General features: G+C 38.5%; 1 protein-coding gene across 1 annotated transcript in view; it reads left to right on the top strand.

Annotated features, from left to right (window-relative positions):
- The window catches only part of LOC150084581 (tubulin epsilon and delta complex protein 1-like), a 203,771-nt gene that overhangs the window by 150,857 nt on the left and 33,243 nt on the right, over positions 1-19,671 (top strand). The window contains exon 7 of the mRNA XM_090376295.1: positions 9,269-9,376. Coding sequence (XP_090232421.1) covers positions 9,269-9,376 — 108 coding nt within the window. The remainder of the gene's footprint in view (positions 1-9,268; positions 9,377-19,671) is intronic.

Raw genomic sequence — 19,671 nt, forward strand, 5'->3', positions numbered from 1 at the left:
TTTAGTCCTATTTCTTACTATGGCCGAGCGGATGAACCACGCACCGGCTGCATAGGTGATAACAGGCAGGAACATTGCACGGTATATGATTGCCAAGGTCTTTCTTTTGAGTCCCCAGTCTGCTCGACTGATCCTGGCAATCATACCTGCATAATTTCGCACTTTCTTCGCCAAGTAGATCAAATGGGGGTAAAAAGTTAATTTTGAATCAAAGACCACTCCAAGATATTTTAGTTCTGTTACCATTTTTATAGTGATTGTGTTAATTTTGATTTGTGGACGTCTTCTCATGTCCAAATTACCTTTTAGAAGTATTTGTTTGGTTTTTTCAGGCGATATTTTGAGCATGTGCATTTGTGCCCACTCCTGCAGCTGCAAGAGAGCGGCATTTGATCTTTGCTCTACAACCACTCGTCTTCACCAAGTGACATTCACTGTGGACTGGTTGCGGTACTGTCGCCTCACAGCAGATTCCAGTTTCAAAATGGCGGCTACCATGCGAGTGTGGTCCAAAACACGTGTTCGTGAAGTTATTTGCTTTTTCTTGCAAGAAAAGACCCTTTTTCTTGCAAGAAAAAGCAAATAACTTCACGAACACGTGTTTTGGACCACACTCGCATGGTAGCCGCCATTTTGAAACTGGAATCTGCTGTGAGGCGACAGTACCGCAACACTGTACTGGTGGTCTTTTTGAACGTTATTAACGGGTCTGTCTGTCTGTCCACCGCGTTTCATCTCATTCCCTTTCACCATTATTAAGAAAAAAAAGTGTTACCTTACTTTTCGGAAACCCCTCTTACTAGTATATTTCATTTGTATTTGCCTTTTAAATATGCTGCTTAAAAGGAAAGCCAGTGTAGTTTTTTTCACAACTGATATGTTTAAAGTTTTAATATGCTTGGGAAATGGTATGATGAAGTCATGGTACAGGCATTAAACTATCAGTTTAATGTGGAAAATAAGATTCATTCCACTCTATTGTGGAATGAATCTTATTGGTTCAATGAATATGATGAAGAAAGATGGCCTAACCAATTACATCTGGTTGTCTTTAAAACAACATGAAGACTAAAGTTACTTGGAGAGAAGATCATAATTATGTCCTTGCATTTTTTTTTTTCCAGGTATAAAAAGGCATGCTATTTAAATTTTACAAGCCATAAAGGGTATTTGAATATGTGCAATGTGAACTGTGAAATAAATGTCATCGCTAGTGTAGTTCAAAACACAAGCACGTCATTATCAATTGTGGAAAACTATATGCATTGTTAAAGAAACTATCCAGTGAAATTTTAGTAAAGCATTTGGCATTCGTTCATCAATTGTATGTGATAATGCTATTCAGTTTGTAGCTCATGGGCCATGTCTGGTCTGTAAGATGCTTTCTTTCTGCTTGCAGCTAGCCTGAGAAAAGTTTTAATGCAGCCAAAAATATTTTTAATTTCTAAATTAATCAACAGAAAATCTCTTCATCACTTTTTATGTATTTAACTTTTTTAAAATATAACTGAACATCTGTTCATTGCTGAAGTTCTTTTTCTAATCCCATAATATACTGACAAATAATTACTTTTTAATATTTTAATTAAAAAATATACAGGGTGTTTCAAAAGTGATGGTCAATAACTTAATGGTGAACTGTACTGACTACAATATGCCAAAAAAAAAAGTCTAGTAAACATGTGTCCTTTAAGTGATATTTTTCAAGATATTGCACATTTCTAGTTGGGATCCGCCACTGACTTGTTTTTTTAGGTTAGGTTATGCTCATTCTCTCCCTTTCCCCTCTCTCAGTGCTCTGAGACATAGCAGACATACTAGTACTTGTCAAAAGATAGCCAACATGGAAAGAGGTTACAGCAATGAAGAGTATGCGGACATGCACTTCATGTATGGTAAAGTAAATGGCAATGCACTCGAGACTGCACATTTGTACCAAGAAGCATTTCCCCACCGAAGGCAGCCCAACAGGTGCACATTCATCAGGGTACATAGAGAACACGGACGCTTCACACATAGAGTATGAGCAGGTAGACCCAGAAGCATAACACCTGATGTTGAGGAAAGGGTGTTAGAAAGAATAGAACAAAATCCAGGAATTTCGACAAAAAGGGTTGCTCTGCAAGAGTGTGTACTGAGTCATAGCAGTGTGTGGCAAATTTTACATTGCCAGTTACCCCTACCATATCCAGCGTGTACAAGGTCTCAGCAATACAGACTACCCTTCCAGAGTGAACTTCTGCCAGTGGATGCAACAACAGTGTGTCCTCAACTCACAATTTTTAAACAACATTTTGTTCACTGACAAAGCTGGGTTTACTTGTGATGGTATTTTTAATTTTCATAACTGTCACGTTTGGTCTGACGAAAATCCTAATGCAATTCATGAGTCATAACATCAGCAGCATTTCTCATTGAATGTCTGGGCAGGACTACTAGGAAACCGTCTAATTGGACCACACTTTCTGCCAAACAGGCTAACAGGAGAGCTGTACCTTCAGTTCCTGCAGAATGTTCTTCCAGACCTCCTTGATGGTGATAATGTTCCGCTTCAGCAATGCCAGAACATTTTGCTGAAGTTTTGACTCTGTATCTAACTTTGTCTAACATCTGTCTAACTAGAAGGTTTGGTCAATGGTAGATAAGTAGAGGTGGGCCTGTAGTGTGGCCTCCCAGATTGTCAGACTTAAATTCTATGGATTTTTTTTTTTTTTTTTTTTTTTGTATCTGGAGTCATGTAAAAAGCTTGGTGTACACTTCTGACATTAACACAGTTGAGGAATTGTAGCATTGGGTTGAAAGACCCTTTCCGCAAATTAGGAATGCCTGAGAGGATTCGCAACTCAATGCAAAGACTACAAAGCTGCTTATGGATGCAAAGACAGCATTTTGAACACTTTTTGTAATATCCTGTAACACGTAACATCTGTAAAATCCTGTGGTGTTGAAACCAAAAATTAAAAATTTATTATCTTATGTTTAATAAAACCATCCTTAGCAAAGGATTCACAGCTTTTTGCTAAACTAGTGCTCCCATAGTCAGTGAAGGATCTTAACAGAAAATGTGCATTAACTTGAAAATGGTTCATTTGCAGCCCAATGTTCAGTGACTTTTTTGCTTATTTTAGTTTGTACTTTTCACCTTTAAATTATTGACCATCATTTTTGAAACACTCTGTATAATTGTAGTGGCTCACCCAAGTCTCTGAAATTAGAGACACTTAAGTTATTTAAATTACAAAAATTTAGGCATGCGATCCCAACTGTCCAAACAAATAAGAGCTCTATCAAGCTGATGTCATATTCCAGATTCTACAAATCAGGTGGCTCATTTGTAGAATCATTTCCATTAGATATGCTGACACCTCAGGGTGTCAGCATATCTAATGGAAATGATGAAATTTCCTTATGGTCCACTGAGATATTTCAACTTTAGTATGCTAGTAATTTTAAAATAACTTGGAATTTTCATTTAAACAGTAATTTACTTGAGTACAGAAGACCCAGACAGTTGGATAATAGGACAGCTAGAAAACAGTGATTTTATTGATACTAAATTAATTTTATTTATTTTAATGATATCAAATATAAAATAAAAATAAAAAAAAAACAGTGCGCTAAATTAAGATGGTATAACATGACGTACTATATACAAAAATTAGTCCTCAGAAGTTTCAGTTTTCAAACAGTGTGAGAGTAATTTTGTGAAGGTAATAAATCAGTAATGAGTGGATCACTATAGTCAGACTATAATATTATTTGATTTTTTTTTTTTTTTTAAAGCTTTCAGCCACTAGAACCTCAGTCTTAATAACCCATGTATGCACTATTTTATTTATACTTCTTAAAGTTAATTGTACAAAAATTGTGTAATATGTTCATTATCTACTATGGAATTCCCACTGAATTTACAATATTGCTCAAAAAATTACATTATCTCATTTTTTTTAGGTTGTTTGTCCATATACTGGCAGCTAATCTTTAAAAGCAGTGATTTTTTTTTTTTTTTTTAGTTGCTTATACTAGGATGACAGGCAGCTAATATAACCAAAAAACACAAATAAGTGCACACAATATTTCGTTGGCCTATCCCTTGCTTTGATGACTGCTGCACATTGTCATGGCATCAACTGGATAAGGTTCCTGGGTGATTTTGGTTTCTTTTGCATTACTGAAACACCCATTTTTTCCAACAATTTCCAACTGGATTGCGGTCTGGACTCTTCCCAGGCCATTGTTGTGAATTGATTTATCCTTCAACCATTTTTTGCACCTTTGGACAGTAAAGACAGAAAAATAAATTGTTTAAGCAAGAATGTAATGCTTTAAATTTATGAAAATTAAAAAACATTTGCTAATTTTATGATTAGCAACTTATGGTTTTGGCTCTTAGACAGCAGTCTTCCTGAAAAATGCAATTGGCAACATCCCCATAGTGATCTCTAATTGTGGAAAGTAATTTTATGTCAATGTCCTTGTACCTCAGCATTCACTGTACCCTTCACAAATTCTGTGACCAACTCTTCTATGAAATACAGCACCATATCATTTGAGATGCAATTGTGGAGACAATACAGTCCGAATGAAATTCTTCTCTTCTTCGTGTAACAGTTTGTTGGCTGTCAGAACTGGGTGTTTATGTACTGTAGCAGTACTTACCTTTACTCCTGTATCCTCCTCCTCTTCCTTCCATGCTGTTTTCAGATCTATTGATGAGGATCTTCTGTTTTGGACACACAGATGGACCAGAAATTTGTCCTGCACTGTAGAAGATATTCATGGATGTCTGCGTCCTTCCTTTCTTTCTGTTTAGACTGCCAATTTCTGAAAACATACCATTGCTGACTGATTACAGTGAATTCGTTTAGCTATTTCATAATTAGAATGTCCCTCCGCATTCAGTGCAGCAGCAACACTTTTCCTACGTGTTGTGAAACCTTAGCCATTGCAATAGCACAGAATACTGTCGATGATATATCACATGGCATATGTACTGTATTTGTGCTCGTGGCTTATGCACTCTAAGAGAGCTCTAGAGATGGATGATGCAATAGGATAATACTATTACAAAATGGTGATATATTGCCAAATTTCACAGAAATTCAGTGAATTTTGCAAGTGATGCAATTTTTTTTTGAGTACCACTATATCTATTTCACCGATGAAAGCGTAAATTTTATGAGGTGATTAGGAGACATCGTGGGACAGCCCTGTCTGTCTGTCCTAGGGGTGTCTCCTAACCAATAATTTTTATTCATGTATCAGGGAGGTTTTAAATATCCCGAGCCACTGATTATTGACCAGTCAGGTGATGACAACCTTATTATAACCACCCACATTTTTTCGATATCTTTAAGTAAAAGAAAGCCTTTAAATAAATGAAATGTTTACCATCTACCCGAGGATAGAGATATTTGAAACTGAATAGGAGGTTACATATTTTTTTATATTCTTGGCAGAATTTTGTAAATGGTATGATATGGCTGTTTATTTACAAGTGGATATATTTTGAAAGATGTCTAAATAATTTAGGTAGGCAGTTTTGTTTGACTGCTGCTTACCTAAATTATTTAGTGCTTCAAAATTTAAAGTAGTGAACCACTGCTACTCTGAAGTCTCAATACAGTTAAAAAAAGGTAACAAGATTAATATTTGACAATGACTTTTTGGATTTTGTTAACATGAGAAAATAGAGGAAAACAATAATAATAATAATAAAAAAAAATGTTTGTATAAATACTGCCTAGCACTGTACTGCTATTCGTGGAATTTGTTTCTTGAATGTATATTTCATTATTATAAATCATTTGGTAAGAAAAATAAAGATTATTTATTCTGTAAACCATTAAGGTTATTATTATTATATTAAAACCACTCTGATACCACATGAAAATTAATAATATAGTTTATTAGTTTATTCGCCTACATTACTATATATTAAGGTGATGTTTTGGGTATCTTAAGAATACCCATCATCAGACCCAGCTACTGACAGACTCCTCTTGCTGATGCTCCCAGAAACCTGGTGTGCAAATAGGGAGTTTCCAGGAGCATCAGCAATAAGAGTCTGTCAGCAGCTTGGTCTGATGACGAGTATCGGTAAAATACTTGAAACATCACCTTAATGTATATTAATGTAGGTGAACAGCCTAATAAACTATATTATTAATTTTCACATATTATAACAGTGGTTTCAATATAATAATAACCTTAATGGAAAGGTTATTATTACCACATAGCGTCCTTCCTTAATTATATATTGAGGTAAACTTCTCTTATTATTTTACAAATGTTAACTATATTCTGTAAATGTTATCACATGAAATGTATTCTGTATATTTCACATGATAACTTTCACATAAACTATAGAAGTCATCCAGGTAAATTAAATAAGAAAATAATTGTCATCGCTACAGATTTAACAAAACATGTTTTCAGCTTCCTTTATTAAGAGATTGAAAGCTGAAATACAGAAAAGGGAGTAATTTTCATTGTTTGAGAAGTGGCCAGTACAATGTATCTCCACTATCATATATCTCAATCCAAAAGTCACATGATGTAATATGATGGCATATCATGTGTCATCCACCCTCCCCCCTTCTGACTTATTAATTCCTAATATCTGTAAAATTACAAGATACAAAACAGATAATGGTGTTGACATTGTCTTGTTGATCAACTGTTACAGATCTGAATACAGTTGAAGAAGTTCTTCAAGTTTCCAAGTTCTGGGATATGGAGGAAAAAAGTAGTACAGTGAAGGAAAAAGATGACAGTGTCAAACAACCAACATAGTTTAGAAAACCTATCAGACAGCTCCATTTGGTAGACTCATGGTCTACTGAGTGGAGGATCTCACAGACTTAGGGACAGATCTAAGATTTAAGTGGGAAGTAGCCATTTAAATAATTTCAATACATTTAATTACAAGAATAACATTTTTGTAGTTGTTCAAGTTCTCTGTTGTATCTAGCATGAATTAAGTTTGATGTACAAACCTGAAAAATCATTCAATGAAGTAATTGCGAATAACACTTAACTTTTAGTTGTTTTGCTGGAATGGATATCTATGTGTCAAGTTGTAGTTGCTATGGTGACAGTGCTGCAGTTCATTTAAGGTGTCAGCATTTGTTTAAAGATGAGTTGCTTAGTACTAATTTACACAATTTGAAGTTTTTCCGATGTAGTGGTTCTTCTACTTATGGTAACAGTAATTTTCTCAGACTTCAAACACTGCAGTCGTGATTTGTGCATACTTTCCTTTCACACCAATAAAGACTGTATGGATAGGGTCCTGCAAAGTTTCATTGATTTGGTTCAATTTTGAATCCAGTGATGATTCAATTTGATTTCTAGAGGGCAGTTCATACTGGTAAAATTTGATTTACCTCCTGTTCAGTGCCATTCTTCATCCATGGTAAGCATGGCCCTGTTGTATGCACCAAGTAAGTTACTCACTGCAACTTATATGTGACCATGACAGCATCATTTGTATTTTCAAACTGCAGTATATATACAGCCACTCCCCGACTTATATATAAGTGTTGCATTCCACGGAACTCTACGTAAGTCAGAATTTCCCTAAATGTTTATGCAGCAGTCACAAAAAAAAGAAATGTTTGATGTTAATTTGTAACTCTTTCTATTTTTTCAGTTTGGTCTGATGATGGGTATTGCTAAGATACCTGAAACATCATCGTAATGTTTAGTAATGTAGACGGACAGCCTAATAAACTACAGGCAGTTCCTGTTTTACGAGTTTTCGCTTTGAGTTCCCAGGTTTGAGGGTTTTTTTTTTTTTTTCAAGTATCAACAAAATCGAAAATATGAATATTAATTGCAAAAAATTAATGTTAAACATTCATAAATACCACATTTCAAACCACGCGCTTAGCTAATAGCCAAGCGCTAATTACGATATTAATTAATCTGTTTCAGAGGCACCATCATGTCGTGAAAATATTGTAATGCGAACCCAATAACACATTGTTTTTTGGTAATTCATTCCACAACCTCAGAATTTAAAATTTTCGCTATATAACTGTCTAAAAGGTCGTTTTTGTAGTGTAAATTGTATTAGTTACCAATTAAAATCGTTAAAATGCACTACACTTTCATCGTTATCATATGTTCTGTTATAAGAATCAATTTTGAATGCCTTTGTTGATATTTTCAAAAACACATTTCTGGAGGTCACAACCATAAAACAAAAACAATTTGCACTTTCCAGTGTATTGGGCTTTTCTGGTACTGCAAGCAATTATAAACGGGTAGTAAACTCTATCTTATTGCATTTGCGAAAATACCGATAGCTGGAATTGTGTGGTTTTTTTTTATGTTATTATAGTGAAAAAAACATAAATTTTCAGATCTTCTCCTCATTCCTTTTTTTTTTAAAGCTTTGTAAACTTGTTACTCCGTGCAAATCGTGTTAGTTGCAATTTGTGCATTCCGTTAAAAAATGCTTACACATGCTATTAAAATTTATAAAGAAAAGAGAAGATTATCTTGGAAACAAGCTCATATCTGGTGAGTATGGGCTTGGCAAACCCAGGGTCCTGAGCTGGATATCATCTTTCTTCTCTTTCTTGGTGATTCCCTTCTACTTCTCTCTCTCTCACTCAGGGTGACTCAAATTTTTTTTTTGACTGGTGCAGCATAAGCCTCAGGCTTCTTTGCACCATATGGCTCACAATAATAATAAAACAAATGCCTCTTGAAGCATTTCTGAAAAAGATGACTCCTTGTGTGACAAACCAACAAGTGCCGAGCCAATAATGAGTGATCAGCGAGAGTGCATTTAGTCGATGATGATGAAGAATAAACATTCTTTAACATTTGTAAGTCATAAATAATTCCTTTATTATTAAAATTTGCTTGATTTTTACAGGCTACATTTTCATTTCTTTGGATAAATCAACCATTGTTTAAACATAAACTAATTAGCTAACTAATTTCATTGTTGAAAACATAATCCCTATTTTTAACATTATCTATGGGGAAAAAAAATTCCCGCTTTACGAGTGCATGCTAGGAATGAATCAACTCAGTCTGGAACTACCTGTATATTATTAATTTCATGTGGTATAAGAGTGGTTTTAATTTAATAATAACCTTAATGAAAAACAACCATGCAGCATCCTTCCCTGACTATATTGTATGTAAATCATTTTCTTTTTTATGCTATTTATGTAAACTACATAATACTTAAACTTACATTTGTCTTAAATCTGATAATAAATATATAACAAAATATTCTTGAAATTAGGGAAGCGTGCTTGATATGAAACTGCAAGAACTTCAGATGCTCCAAAATGCAAATGTTATATCTGAAAAATATCCAAATATGGTATCTTCTGAATACCCAAAAAATAAGGTAACTTTTTTCTTTATATTTTCTAACTCCAAAAATTATTGAGAGTTGCTGCTCTTTAAAGGTACATAAAAATAGAATCAAAAGAAGCAAACAAATATATTAATTTTTGTTTCAGCAGTTTTTCCCCTTTTTTTTAAAATTATATTATAAGAAATGAATCATTATGTAATGATTCGTTTCTAATAATATCACAGATCCTTTAATGATCCCAGAAAACACTGAATAACCTTTCAGTCAAATTAACAATATGAGAAGCAGTTGCAGTTTTTGAAAATTCTTTGATTGTAACAAAAGCTTTAACAGTAGCCCATACTGCTCTCTTCTCAGATTTGAGGTATCAACAACTTGTTCTCCTGCTTCAGGATGTTTAATTTGTCTAATTTAATGTTTAATGCTGTTATGTTTGATTTTATGTTCAGAGAGTTGTAGAGAAACCTTTTTATTTTGCCACATATAGAAAATTGATGAGTTAGGGAATTTCACACTCTGCATTAAATAAAATCTAATTCAGAATTCAGAATCAGAATCCCATAATCCCATAATTCAGAATCCCATAATTCAGACTAATCAAGAATCAGTATGATTCAGGGTAAAATCTGAAAATGTGATGTTGCTACATGCTAAGGTAACTTTCTCACTACATGCTCAATGAAGAGAGTCTCTTGCATTGTAACATGTCAACTTGTTCATCCCTTTTACAGTTTTGTTTTCGCTGTACACAAAGTTTTAGCAGTAAAGAAATATAATTATTTAGAGATTTTTGGTGTAAAAGGCCAAATTTTAATAGCTGTGTATGCTCTTTGGCTGATAGTCATTGTGACACTGTTATCAACCACTAGCAAATGTAGCTAACTTTTGAATGAAAAGCAACTTCTGAAAAAAGCAAAAGTTAAAAAAGCTAGATATCCTATACCATTGGTAAGCAGAAATTGCCATGTGACACAGTGACAACTTCACTATATTGTCTAGTGGCAAGTATGTCTAACTTCATACACAAAACAGACAGCTCCAACTAAAATTAGAAAGCCATGTACCACTTGGAAATTTTTAAACAGAAACCCAAGAGGATGTTCCACACAGGACAAAGGTCAAAAGCTAAGTATTCTCCTATGCCATTGGGTAAGAGTGTTCAGTGTACATTCACTGTGCACTTTGCCATTGCATTACTGATGAGCATTGTGGGCTGAAAAAGATTTTCCATGAAACACAGCTGAAGACAAAACAGCTCTAATGGTGGGTACAAAGCACTCACAATTTTTGTATGTAAAACCAATTAGAAAGTCATGTATATATAGAAAATTTTTTTATAACTTCTACTTGTATAGATGAACAAAAGTTAAGAGCTAGGTATCTTTTTGAGCTTTTATAAAAGTTCAATAGTGTTCACTGTATTACTTTACTGTTCCTGACAAGTGGGCTGCAAAATTGCCATGAAACATGTGATAGCAGGATGAAGTGCTTCCAACTTTTTCATGTTAAACAACTTCATTCAAAACTAGAAAGTCACGTATCTCTTGGAAATATTTTTACACAATGAAATAGTTAACGTGGTTATGCATACTGAAAAAAATGAAGACACTAATGATATTGATGAAGAAGAAAAAATTTTTTTCAATTGACAAGTGCGTTACAGTTGTGCCCCTGTATCCGCTGATTCAGTTATCCGCTGTTAACCACGGAAAAAAAAAAAGAAAAAATTTGGAAAGTTCCAGGAAATAAAAAAAATAGACGGTTCATAAGTTTCAAACCATTTGCCAAGCTAGTACAGTCAGTCCTCGTATAGCATGACAGTTATGTTCCTAGAAACCCTCGTGCAATATAAATAACAGGCCCTATGGGAAAAATAGGGTTGCGTGTCGACCACCCAAGATTGAACACATATTTGTAACCAAAACCCCCCTCGACGAGGGCACCTGTACGTGGTGAAGGGACCTCCCAGTGACGCTGCTGGACTTCCAGACTAGCTTCACTGGGATCTAACGCCCACATCCCAGGTTTCAGGCTTACATAAATGGAATCCGGCGTGTTTGCTGTGCGCTGCGACCTGTGGAAATTCGGAAAGGGGAATCCAGAATGGTTGAGGGGCCCAGCTTCAATACACCACTTTGGCCCCTGCTTCAACAAGACAAGTGGTCCTGGAAGGCCCGGCTAGGATCAATCGGCTAGTAGGCTCGCCTGCGAGGGTCAACCGTGTCAATGCCACGCCCCTACCCTCATGGTCCGAGGGACAGGATTCAGGCTGGCGGCAGTGCTGGTATAGTGTCTGGGTAGCAATGGCGTCCCACTCCCGAGCGCATTTATTGCATGCCGGGTAGTGGGCGTCCCTTTGGGCTCCGTGGTGGGTGGAGAGCCCGGGCAATGAACCACTTCAAAACTTCATGAATCCTGATAAATATATTTCTTCAGGGGCCCCAACCCGGTCCCTATCTGAAAACAGAGACGGAGAGGCAGATAGCATTATTGCTACAAAGAGGCAGCGAACCGAACTACCATCAGGGCCTGTCCCAAGGTTCTTAATTATGCACTCCACGAATGAAACACCGATTGTTAAAATGTCACCCTTTTTTATACAAAAAGGGTTGGATGGGTTAGCAGGTTCACCCAAGTCAGTTAAGAGGCTCCGTTCTGGGGACCTCTTGATTGAAACAAAAAATGACAGGCAGTCTGAACATCTACTATGAGTAACATCAATTGGAGGAATCCCTATAACAGTGACACCACACAGAACATTCAATTCATCGAGAGGTGTCATTTCGGAGTGGGACCTTCTCGACGTAACCGAGGAGGAAATCTGCTCTGAATTAAAACCACAGGGAGTTACTGCCGTCAAGAGAATTACTGCGCGAAGGGACGGAAAAATTGTTAAAACCAGGAGCGTTATCCTGACTTTTAACTCTCCTAAACCTCCTGACGAGATTAAAGCTGGATACATCAACTGTTCAGTGCATCCATACGTTCCGAACCCTTTACGGTGTTTAAAATGCCAGAAGTATGGACATTCTCAAATGGCCTGCCGTGGATTCCTTGCACGCACTCGATGCGGTGCAAAGGACCACGAAACAACAGCATGTTCAGCCGCAAAACCCACCTGTGTTAACTGTGAAGGTGAACACCCAGCCTCCTCACGAGCATGCCAGAGGCGGAAAGAAGAAAAAGAAATTGAACGGCTGAAGGTAGAGCTAAATATATCATACCAGGAGGCAAGTAAATCGGTCAAAACCCTGAATATCAACAAACCTACCTACGCCCAGAAGGTAGCAGGGAGATGTTCCGTCGGAACTCAGACGGACATGACCATTCCTCCAAAGGAGTCTTTCACTCCCATCGCGCGATATCTTTTAAGTTCTCCAAAACCTGCACAAAAGGACCAATCAGCTGCCACTCCTATATCTGTACCTCCTAATGCTCCACAAGTAACAAAGGTAATTATGAAAGAAAAGAATAAGAAAGGGGAATCCCCCCTAGTACCCAAGAAAAGATGGATGTCGAGCAGAAGGAGGTACCCGAAGATTCAGTCTTGGAACTCTTTGCGGAGGAGGAAATGGACACGGGACAGCGTCCATTCTTCCCCAAAAAAGATAAATCCAAGACTGATAAAAGTAAGCCCTCAGCACCTCGGAAGCCGCCTGATGGACCCACCAAGCCAAAATAATGGCTAAATTCCTACAATGGAATTGTCGTGGATTCCGGCGAAATATTGATGACATCAAGGCCCTCCTGCAAAAGCACGAGCCAGTTTGCTTTTGCTTGCAGGAGACATATCTAAAGGCAAATGATGATCCCACCATGCACAACATCACATTTTTTCGAAAGGATAGAATTGCGGATGGCTCTGTACATGGGGGAGTGGCTATCCTTGTGGGTAACCAGACCCCAGTGCAGCCCTTGCTAATTACAACCAGCATAGAGGCTGTTGCAATTCGCCTTTCAGTGGGATTTTTAATAACTGTGTGCTCCATTTATTTGCCACCTGGGACTGACATCTCCCAGGCAGACCTTGATGATCTTCTAACGCAGCTGCCTCCCCCTTTCTTACTTCTCGGGGATTTTAACGGACATAACACCCTGTGGGGTAGTGCTAACATCAACGGAAGGGGACGAGTCATAGAGCGTATGCTCAATGACAATGACCTTTCCCTTCTAAATACTGGAACAAACACCTTCTTCCACATGCCTACCCGTACTTTTTCTGCCATTGATCTCTCTATCTGCTCCCCTTCTCTACTCCCTTCACTCACCTGGGAAGTGGAGGAGAATCCATACGGAAGTGATCACTTCCCTGTGATAACCTTGTTACACAGTGTGAGACCATGTCTTCCTTTTAGGTTACCACGGTGGAAGTTTGATCACGGTGACTGGAATGCCTTCCAACATCAGGCAAATTTCGACCTCAGTACAGTCAGTCGGGAGCCGATCAATGACGCAGTAAAGTACATCACAGAAATCATCGTCCAAGCAGCTGCTGATGCTGTCCCAAAAACATCAGCCCGGTTTGCACCATTTCCCAAACCTTGGTGGAATTCACAATGCACAGCAGCCAAAAAGGCTCAAAACAAAGCGTGGGGGATATTCCGCCGATATCCTACCATGACCAACCTTATAGCCTTTAAACGTGCACGAGCCAAAGCACGCTTCATCCATCGTCAGAGTCAAAAGGAATCGTGGATCCGTTTTACATCTTCTATTAACCAGTCTACCAACTCTAAGGTAGTCTGGGATAAAAGCCGGAAAATGAAGGGGAAATATACATCCCACCCTTCTTCAATCCTAGATTATAATGGATACGTTATTGCAGATCCAACTGCAATAGCCAATGCTCTTGGGGAAACATTCTCTATCATCTCCAAAACATCCTCGTACTCCCCAGAGTTCCTGGTCCTGAAACATAAGCTGGAAAAACAAGCACTTAATTTTAAGTTCAAGGGCCTCTATCCCTACAACGGGGTGTTCACTATAGAGGAACTGAAAAGAGCCCTCACTCTTTCCAAAGCAAGTGCTGTTGGACCAGATGGCATCCATTATGAAATGATTAAACATCTTTCACCAAAATCTATGGATTGTCTGCTCCTTCTGTATAACAGAATCTTTACTGAAGGGCAGTTTCCGGACTCCTGGCGAAAGGCAATCGTTCTCGCCTTCCCTAAGCCGGGAAAGGATCCAAAAGTCACCACCAATTATCGTCCTATTGCTCTGACTAGCTGTCTGTGCAAAATCCTGGAGAGAATGGTTAATTCTCGTTTAATATGGTATCTCGAATCAAATGACCTTCTCTCCAACATCCAGTGCGGCTTCCGAAGGAACCGGTCCACTATGGACCATCTTATTAGATTGGAAGCATCCATCCGGGATGCTTTCCTAAAACGCGAACACTTGGTGTCGGTGTTCTTTGACATGGAAAAAGCGTATGACACAACTTGGAGATTTGGCATTTTAAAAGATTTTATAGCCTAGGCCTTAGAGGGCATCTCCCTTTTTTCATTCAAACCTTTTTAGCCAATCGATCGTTCCAAGTTCGTGTGGGAGCCTCGCTCTCTCGCTCCTTTAGCCAAGAGGAGGGAATACCACAAGGATCAGTACTAAGTGTCACGCTTTTTGCCATCAAAATAAATTCCATCACAGAACAACTTCCTCCGACTGTAAACAGTGCCCTCTATGTTGATGACTTTAGCATTTTTTGTCAGTCATGCAACATGAGGGTTATTGAAAGACAACTGCAGAAAGCCATCGATAGTTTGAATTCCTGGGCACTTGCTAATGGCTTCAGGTTCTCGCCGGAGAAGACCGTTTGCGTACACTTTTGTCGCAAGCGTAATCTTCATCCTGAACCTGAATTAAGGCTCGGACAAAATGCTATTCCAGTAGCAACGAACACAAAATTCTTGGGACTCATATTCGATAAAAAACTAACCTTTTTGGATCATATTCGTCAACTCCGCACAAAGTGCACACGTGGGCTTAATATTCTCCGCTCGCTCTCCTCTACATCTTGGGGAGCAGACCGATGTACCCTTCTTCGGCTTTACCGTGCACTTGTGCGATCCAAACTAGATTATGGGTCCCAGGTATATTCCTCAGCCAGAGACAGTGTCCTGCGGTGGCTGGACCCCGTCCATCATCAGGCCCTACGTATTGCTACTGGAGCATATCGCACATCTCCTGTCCAGTGATTATACGTCGAAGCAAACGAACCACCGTTATCGCTTCGACGTAAGCAGTTGTCTTTAAAGTACGCTTTAAAACTGAAATCCCTGCCAGACCATCCTACGTGGCCATCCGTTTTTGAGCCACGATGGGAAAATTTATACAATAGCCGTAAGACTGCCAATCGTCCTTTTGGTATTCGTCTCCAAGAGCTACTCAAAGAACTTAATATTAAGGTAGACAAGGTTGCCCAAACACCAAAGCAACCCTTTCCACCCTGGCATGCTCGTGTCCCGGCATGCGACTTGTCCCTTAGAAATTGGGGAAAGTCGGACACTCCATCATCAGTCTACCTGCAGCTTTATTCAGCACACTGAGCTGAACCTTCTGACTTCGTGCCAGTTTACACAGATGGCTCGAAGTCGGAATCATATGTGGGATCTGCTGCTGTCTTTACAGACAGCACTACATCGGAGCAGATTCCCTCTGAATACAGTATATTTACTGCAGAGCTGCATGCTATAGAGTTAGCCTTGGATCACATTAGTGAATGTCAATACCAACGGTTCATTTTATATTCCGATTCTCTCAGCGTGTTACAGGCTTTAATATCTCTAAGATATAATCCTCATCCAGTCCTGTCTAGTATTCAGCAGAAGATTCACTTTCTCCTTGGACATGAATATGATATCCGCTTCTGCTGGATTCCCAGCCACATTGGGATTCGCTGCCTGTCAGTCCCCTATACAGACTACAGGCAAACAATACAGCAGAAGGTACATTCCCAATGGAAGGATTTGTGGAATGGACAGACTGGGAATAAACTGTATCGTATAAAGCCTGTAATTGAACCGTGGCAGTCTAGTCTGCGCAGGAATCGTAAGGAGGAAGTTGTTCTTGCCCAGACCCGCATAGGACATAGTCATTTGACTCATTCTTTTTTGCTGAGGGCTGATGACCCTCCTATGTGTGAGTCCTGTGGCACAATTTTATCAATTAGACACATTTTAATTGAATGTCCAGATTTTACCAATATCCGTTTTACCGCTTTTAACCATCTGACTGAGCCGTATACACTCAGTCAGATTTTATCTGACTATGACAACGTGTCTGCTGTTTTTAGCTTTTTAAAAACAATAAATATTTTTACTCGTATATAAAATTTTTACATTTTTCTTTTATATATTTGTTATACCTTTTGACATAGTGACCTAACTAATTAGGTCACTGAAAATTTAAAAATTTTTATAAATGACCTGGTCTTGGCACATTATAGCCCTAGTAGCTAATGCGCCAGTAAAACCAAAGTAACCAAAACCATTACCAAACACAATAAATAATTGTAATAAAATATTGCTAATGCTTTTGCTTCTGTCATAAGCAAACTTGTTTACTTATATAAACTTTACTTGTAAACTTGAGGTATTGTTCAAAACATCAAAGGCAGATATTGTTGGGATATCAGAGACGTGGTGTCACACAGATATAAGTAATGCGGAACTGGAATTTGGGGAATACAATGTGTATAGAAAGGATAGACAGGACAGGAGGGGAGGAGGGGTTATGCTATTAGTTAAGAAACACATAAAGTCCAAGGAAGTGAAGCCAGTCGACATCGATGGACAGGGCAGTGTCGAGTCAGTTTGGTGTGACATAAGCATAGGGAAATCAAAATTGAGAGTAGGAGTGTGCTATAGGCCTAATGACTGTGATGAGTATAATAAGATATTGTACAGGGAAATAGTGGGCCAGTAAATCAGAGAGTCTTATAATGGGGGATTTTAATTTCCCAGATATTGACTGGAATTTGTGGGTTGGTCACTCGCACACTAGCAAGGCTTTTGTGGATTTATTGGATGATTGTTTTCTACATCAGCATGTTCGTGAGGCAACAAGAGGGAGCAATACTCTTGATCTGATTATCAGTAGTGATTCTTCATGCATTAAGAATCTGCAGATAAATGAACCACTAGGTGGCAGTGATCACAGTGTGTTGAAGTGGGATTTACTCAAGGAGGTAACTACCATCAGAGGTAAAGGGAAGGGTTTTTGTTTTCGTAAAGGCGACTATGATGGTCTGAGACAGTATTTAAATTCTATACAGTGGGACCAACTGATAATGTTACCAACAGCAAACTCAAAATGGGAAGCATTCAAGGAACTAATCTTGGAGGCTACCAGGCTTTACATACCAACTAAGAAATATTGTTCAAGGTTTAGGCCTAAATTGTTGTCAGATGAACTAATGAGACGTGGCAGAGAAGAAAAATGCATGGGTTACATACAAATTAATGGATGACATGGAAGCCTACGATAGATATAAGTTGGTCTGTAACCAAGTCACAAAGGAGATTAGGCAGGCAAAGGCAGACTACAAAAAATCCTTGGCAAAGGATGCAAAGAAAAACAGAAAAGAGTTCTTTACATATTTAAACTCAAGAAGGAAAGGGATGAATCAGATTGGTCCACTGGATATTGATGGGTCAACAGTTGAGGATCCTGCTCAGGTGGCTAACAATCTAAACGAGTATTTTGCATCTACATTCACGCATGAGGAGTTATTCAGGAAGGAGAATGATGTAGGTAAAGTAAACATTGGCAGTGAGCTGGATGATTTTGTAATAACTGAGAGGAAAGTGGAGGAGAGATTGTTGAGGATAAACATAAAAAAGGCACCTGGGGTGGATGGGATCTATCCAGTTATATTAAAGGAAGTAAGCAAACCCCTAGCCATAATTATGAGAGCTTCTTTGGACTCAGGGGAGGTACCCATAGACTGGAGATGTGCAAATGTAACCCCAATTCACAAAGGAGGATCAAAGGCTGACACAAGTAATTATAGACCTGTTAGTTTAACTTCTGTTCCAGGTAAATTAATGGAGGCACTGGTTAAGGAAGCACTGCAGGATCATCTAGACAAGTATCTAAACGAGTATTTTGCATCTACATTCACGCATGAGGAGTTATTCAGGAAGGAGAATGATGTAGGTAAAGTAAACATTGGCAGTGAGCTGGATGATTTTGTAATAACTGAGAGGAAAGTGGAGGAGAGATTGTTGAGGATAAACATAAAAAAGGCACCTGGGGTGGATGGGATCTATCCAGTTATATTAAAGGAAGTAAGCAAACCCCTAGCCATAATTATGAGAGCTTCTTTGGACTCAGGGGAGGTACCCATAGACTGGAGATGTGCAAATGTAACCCCAATTCACAAAGGAGGATCAAAGGCTGACACAAGTAATTATAGACCTGTTAGTTTAACTTCTGTTCCGGGTAAATTAATGGAGGCACTGGTTAAGGAAGCACTGCAGGATCATCTAGACAAGAATTCAGTTATAGCTCAGACGCAGCATGGTTTTGTTAAGGGCAGGTCTTGCCTGACCAATTTGATTGGATACTTGATGTAGTCACAAAAGAACTGGATGCAGGGAATAACTTTGATATTATATATTTGGATCTTAGAAAGGCTTTTGATACTGTTGCACATGGAAGACTGCTGCACAAATTGGAGCAGTGTGGCATTGGAGGCAAATTGCTGCTATGGATAAGGGGATGGTTGAGTGGCAGAAGACAGAGAGTGGTAATCAATGGACACTGCTCAACGTGGACTAATGTTATTAGTGGAGTTCCTCAGGGTTCAGTGTTGGGTCCGTTGTTGTTTTCTGTGTTTATGAATGATATTGATGATGGGATATCAAGTTTAATGTCCAAGTTTGCAGATGATACAAAGGTTGGCAGGGTTGTTAAGGACACTACTGACGCTATGCTGCTGCAACAGGATCTGGAAAGGTTGAACAGATGGGTTGAGAGGTGGCAAATGAAGTTTAACATTGACAAATGTAAAGTACTACATATGGGAAACAGTAACCCCAGAGCAACGTATCAACTCTGCGGTACTACACTGACAGTGGTGGGGAATGAAAAGCACCTGGGGGTAATTGTGCAGGCAGATATGAAGTTCTCTGAGCAGTGCAGACGAGCTGCAAGAGTAGCTCATGGTGTCTTGTCAATGATATACAGGAATTTTTCTAGCAGGGATAAGGAGGTGATTATTCCCTTGTATAAGGCAATGGTTAGGCCACATCTTGAGTACTGTATACAGGTCTGGAGGCCTCATTTCAAGAAGGATGTAGAGCTGCTGGAACGGGTACAGA

The sequence above is a fragment of the Mastigoproctus giganteus genome, chromosome 6 (genome assembly GCF_048544385.1).
Source record: "Mastigoproctus giganteus isolate SK-2022 chromosome 6, ASM4854438v1, whole genome shotgun sequence".
Lineage (NCBI taxonomy): Eukaryota > Metazoa > Arthropoda > Arachnida > Uropygi > Thelyphonidae > Mastigoproctus > Mastigoproctus giganteus.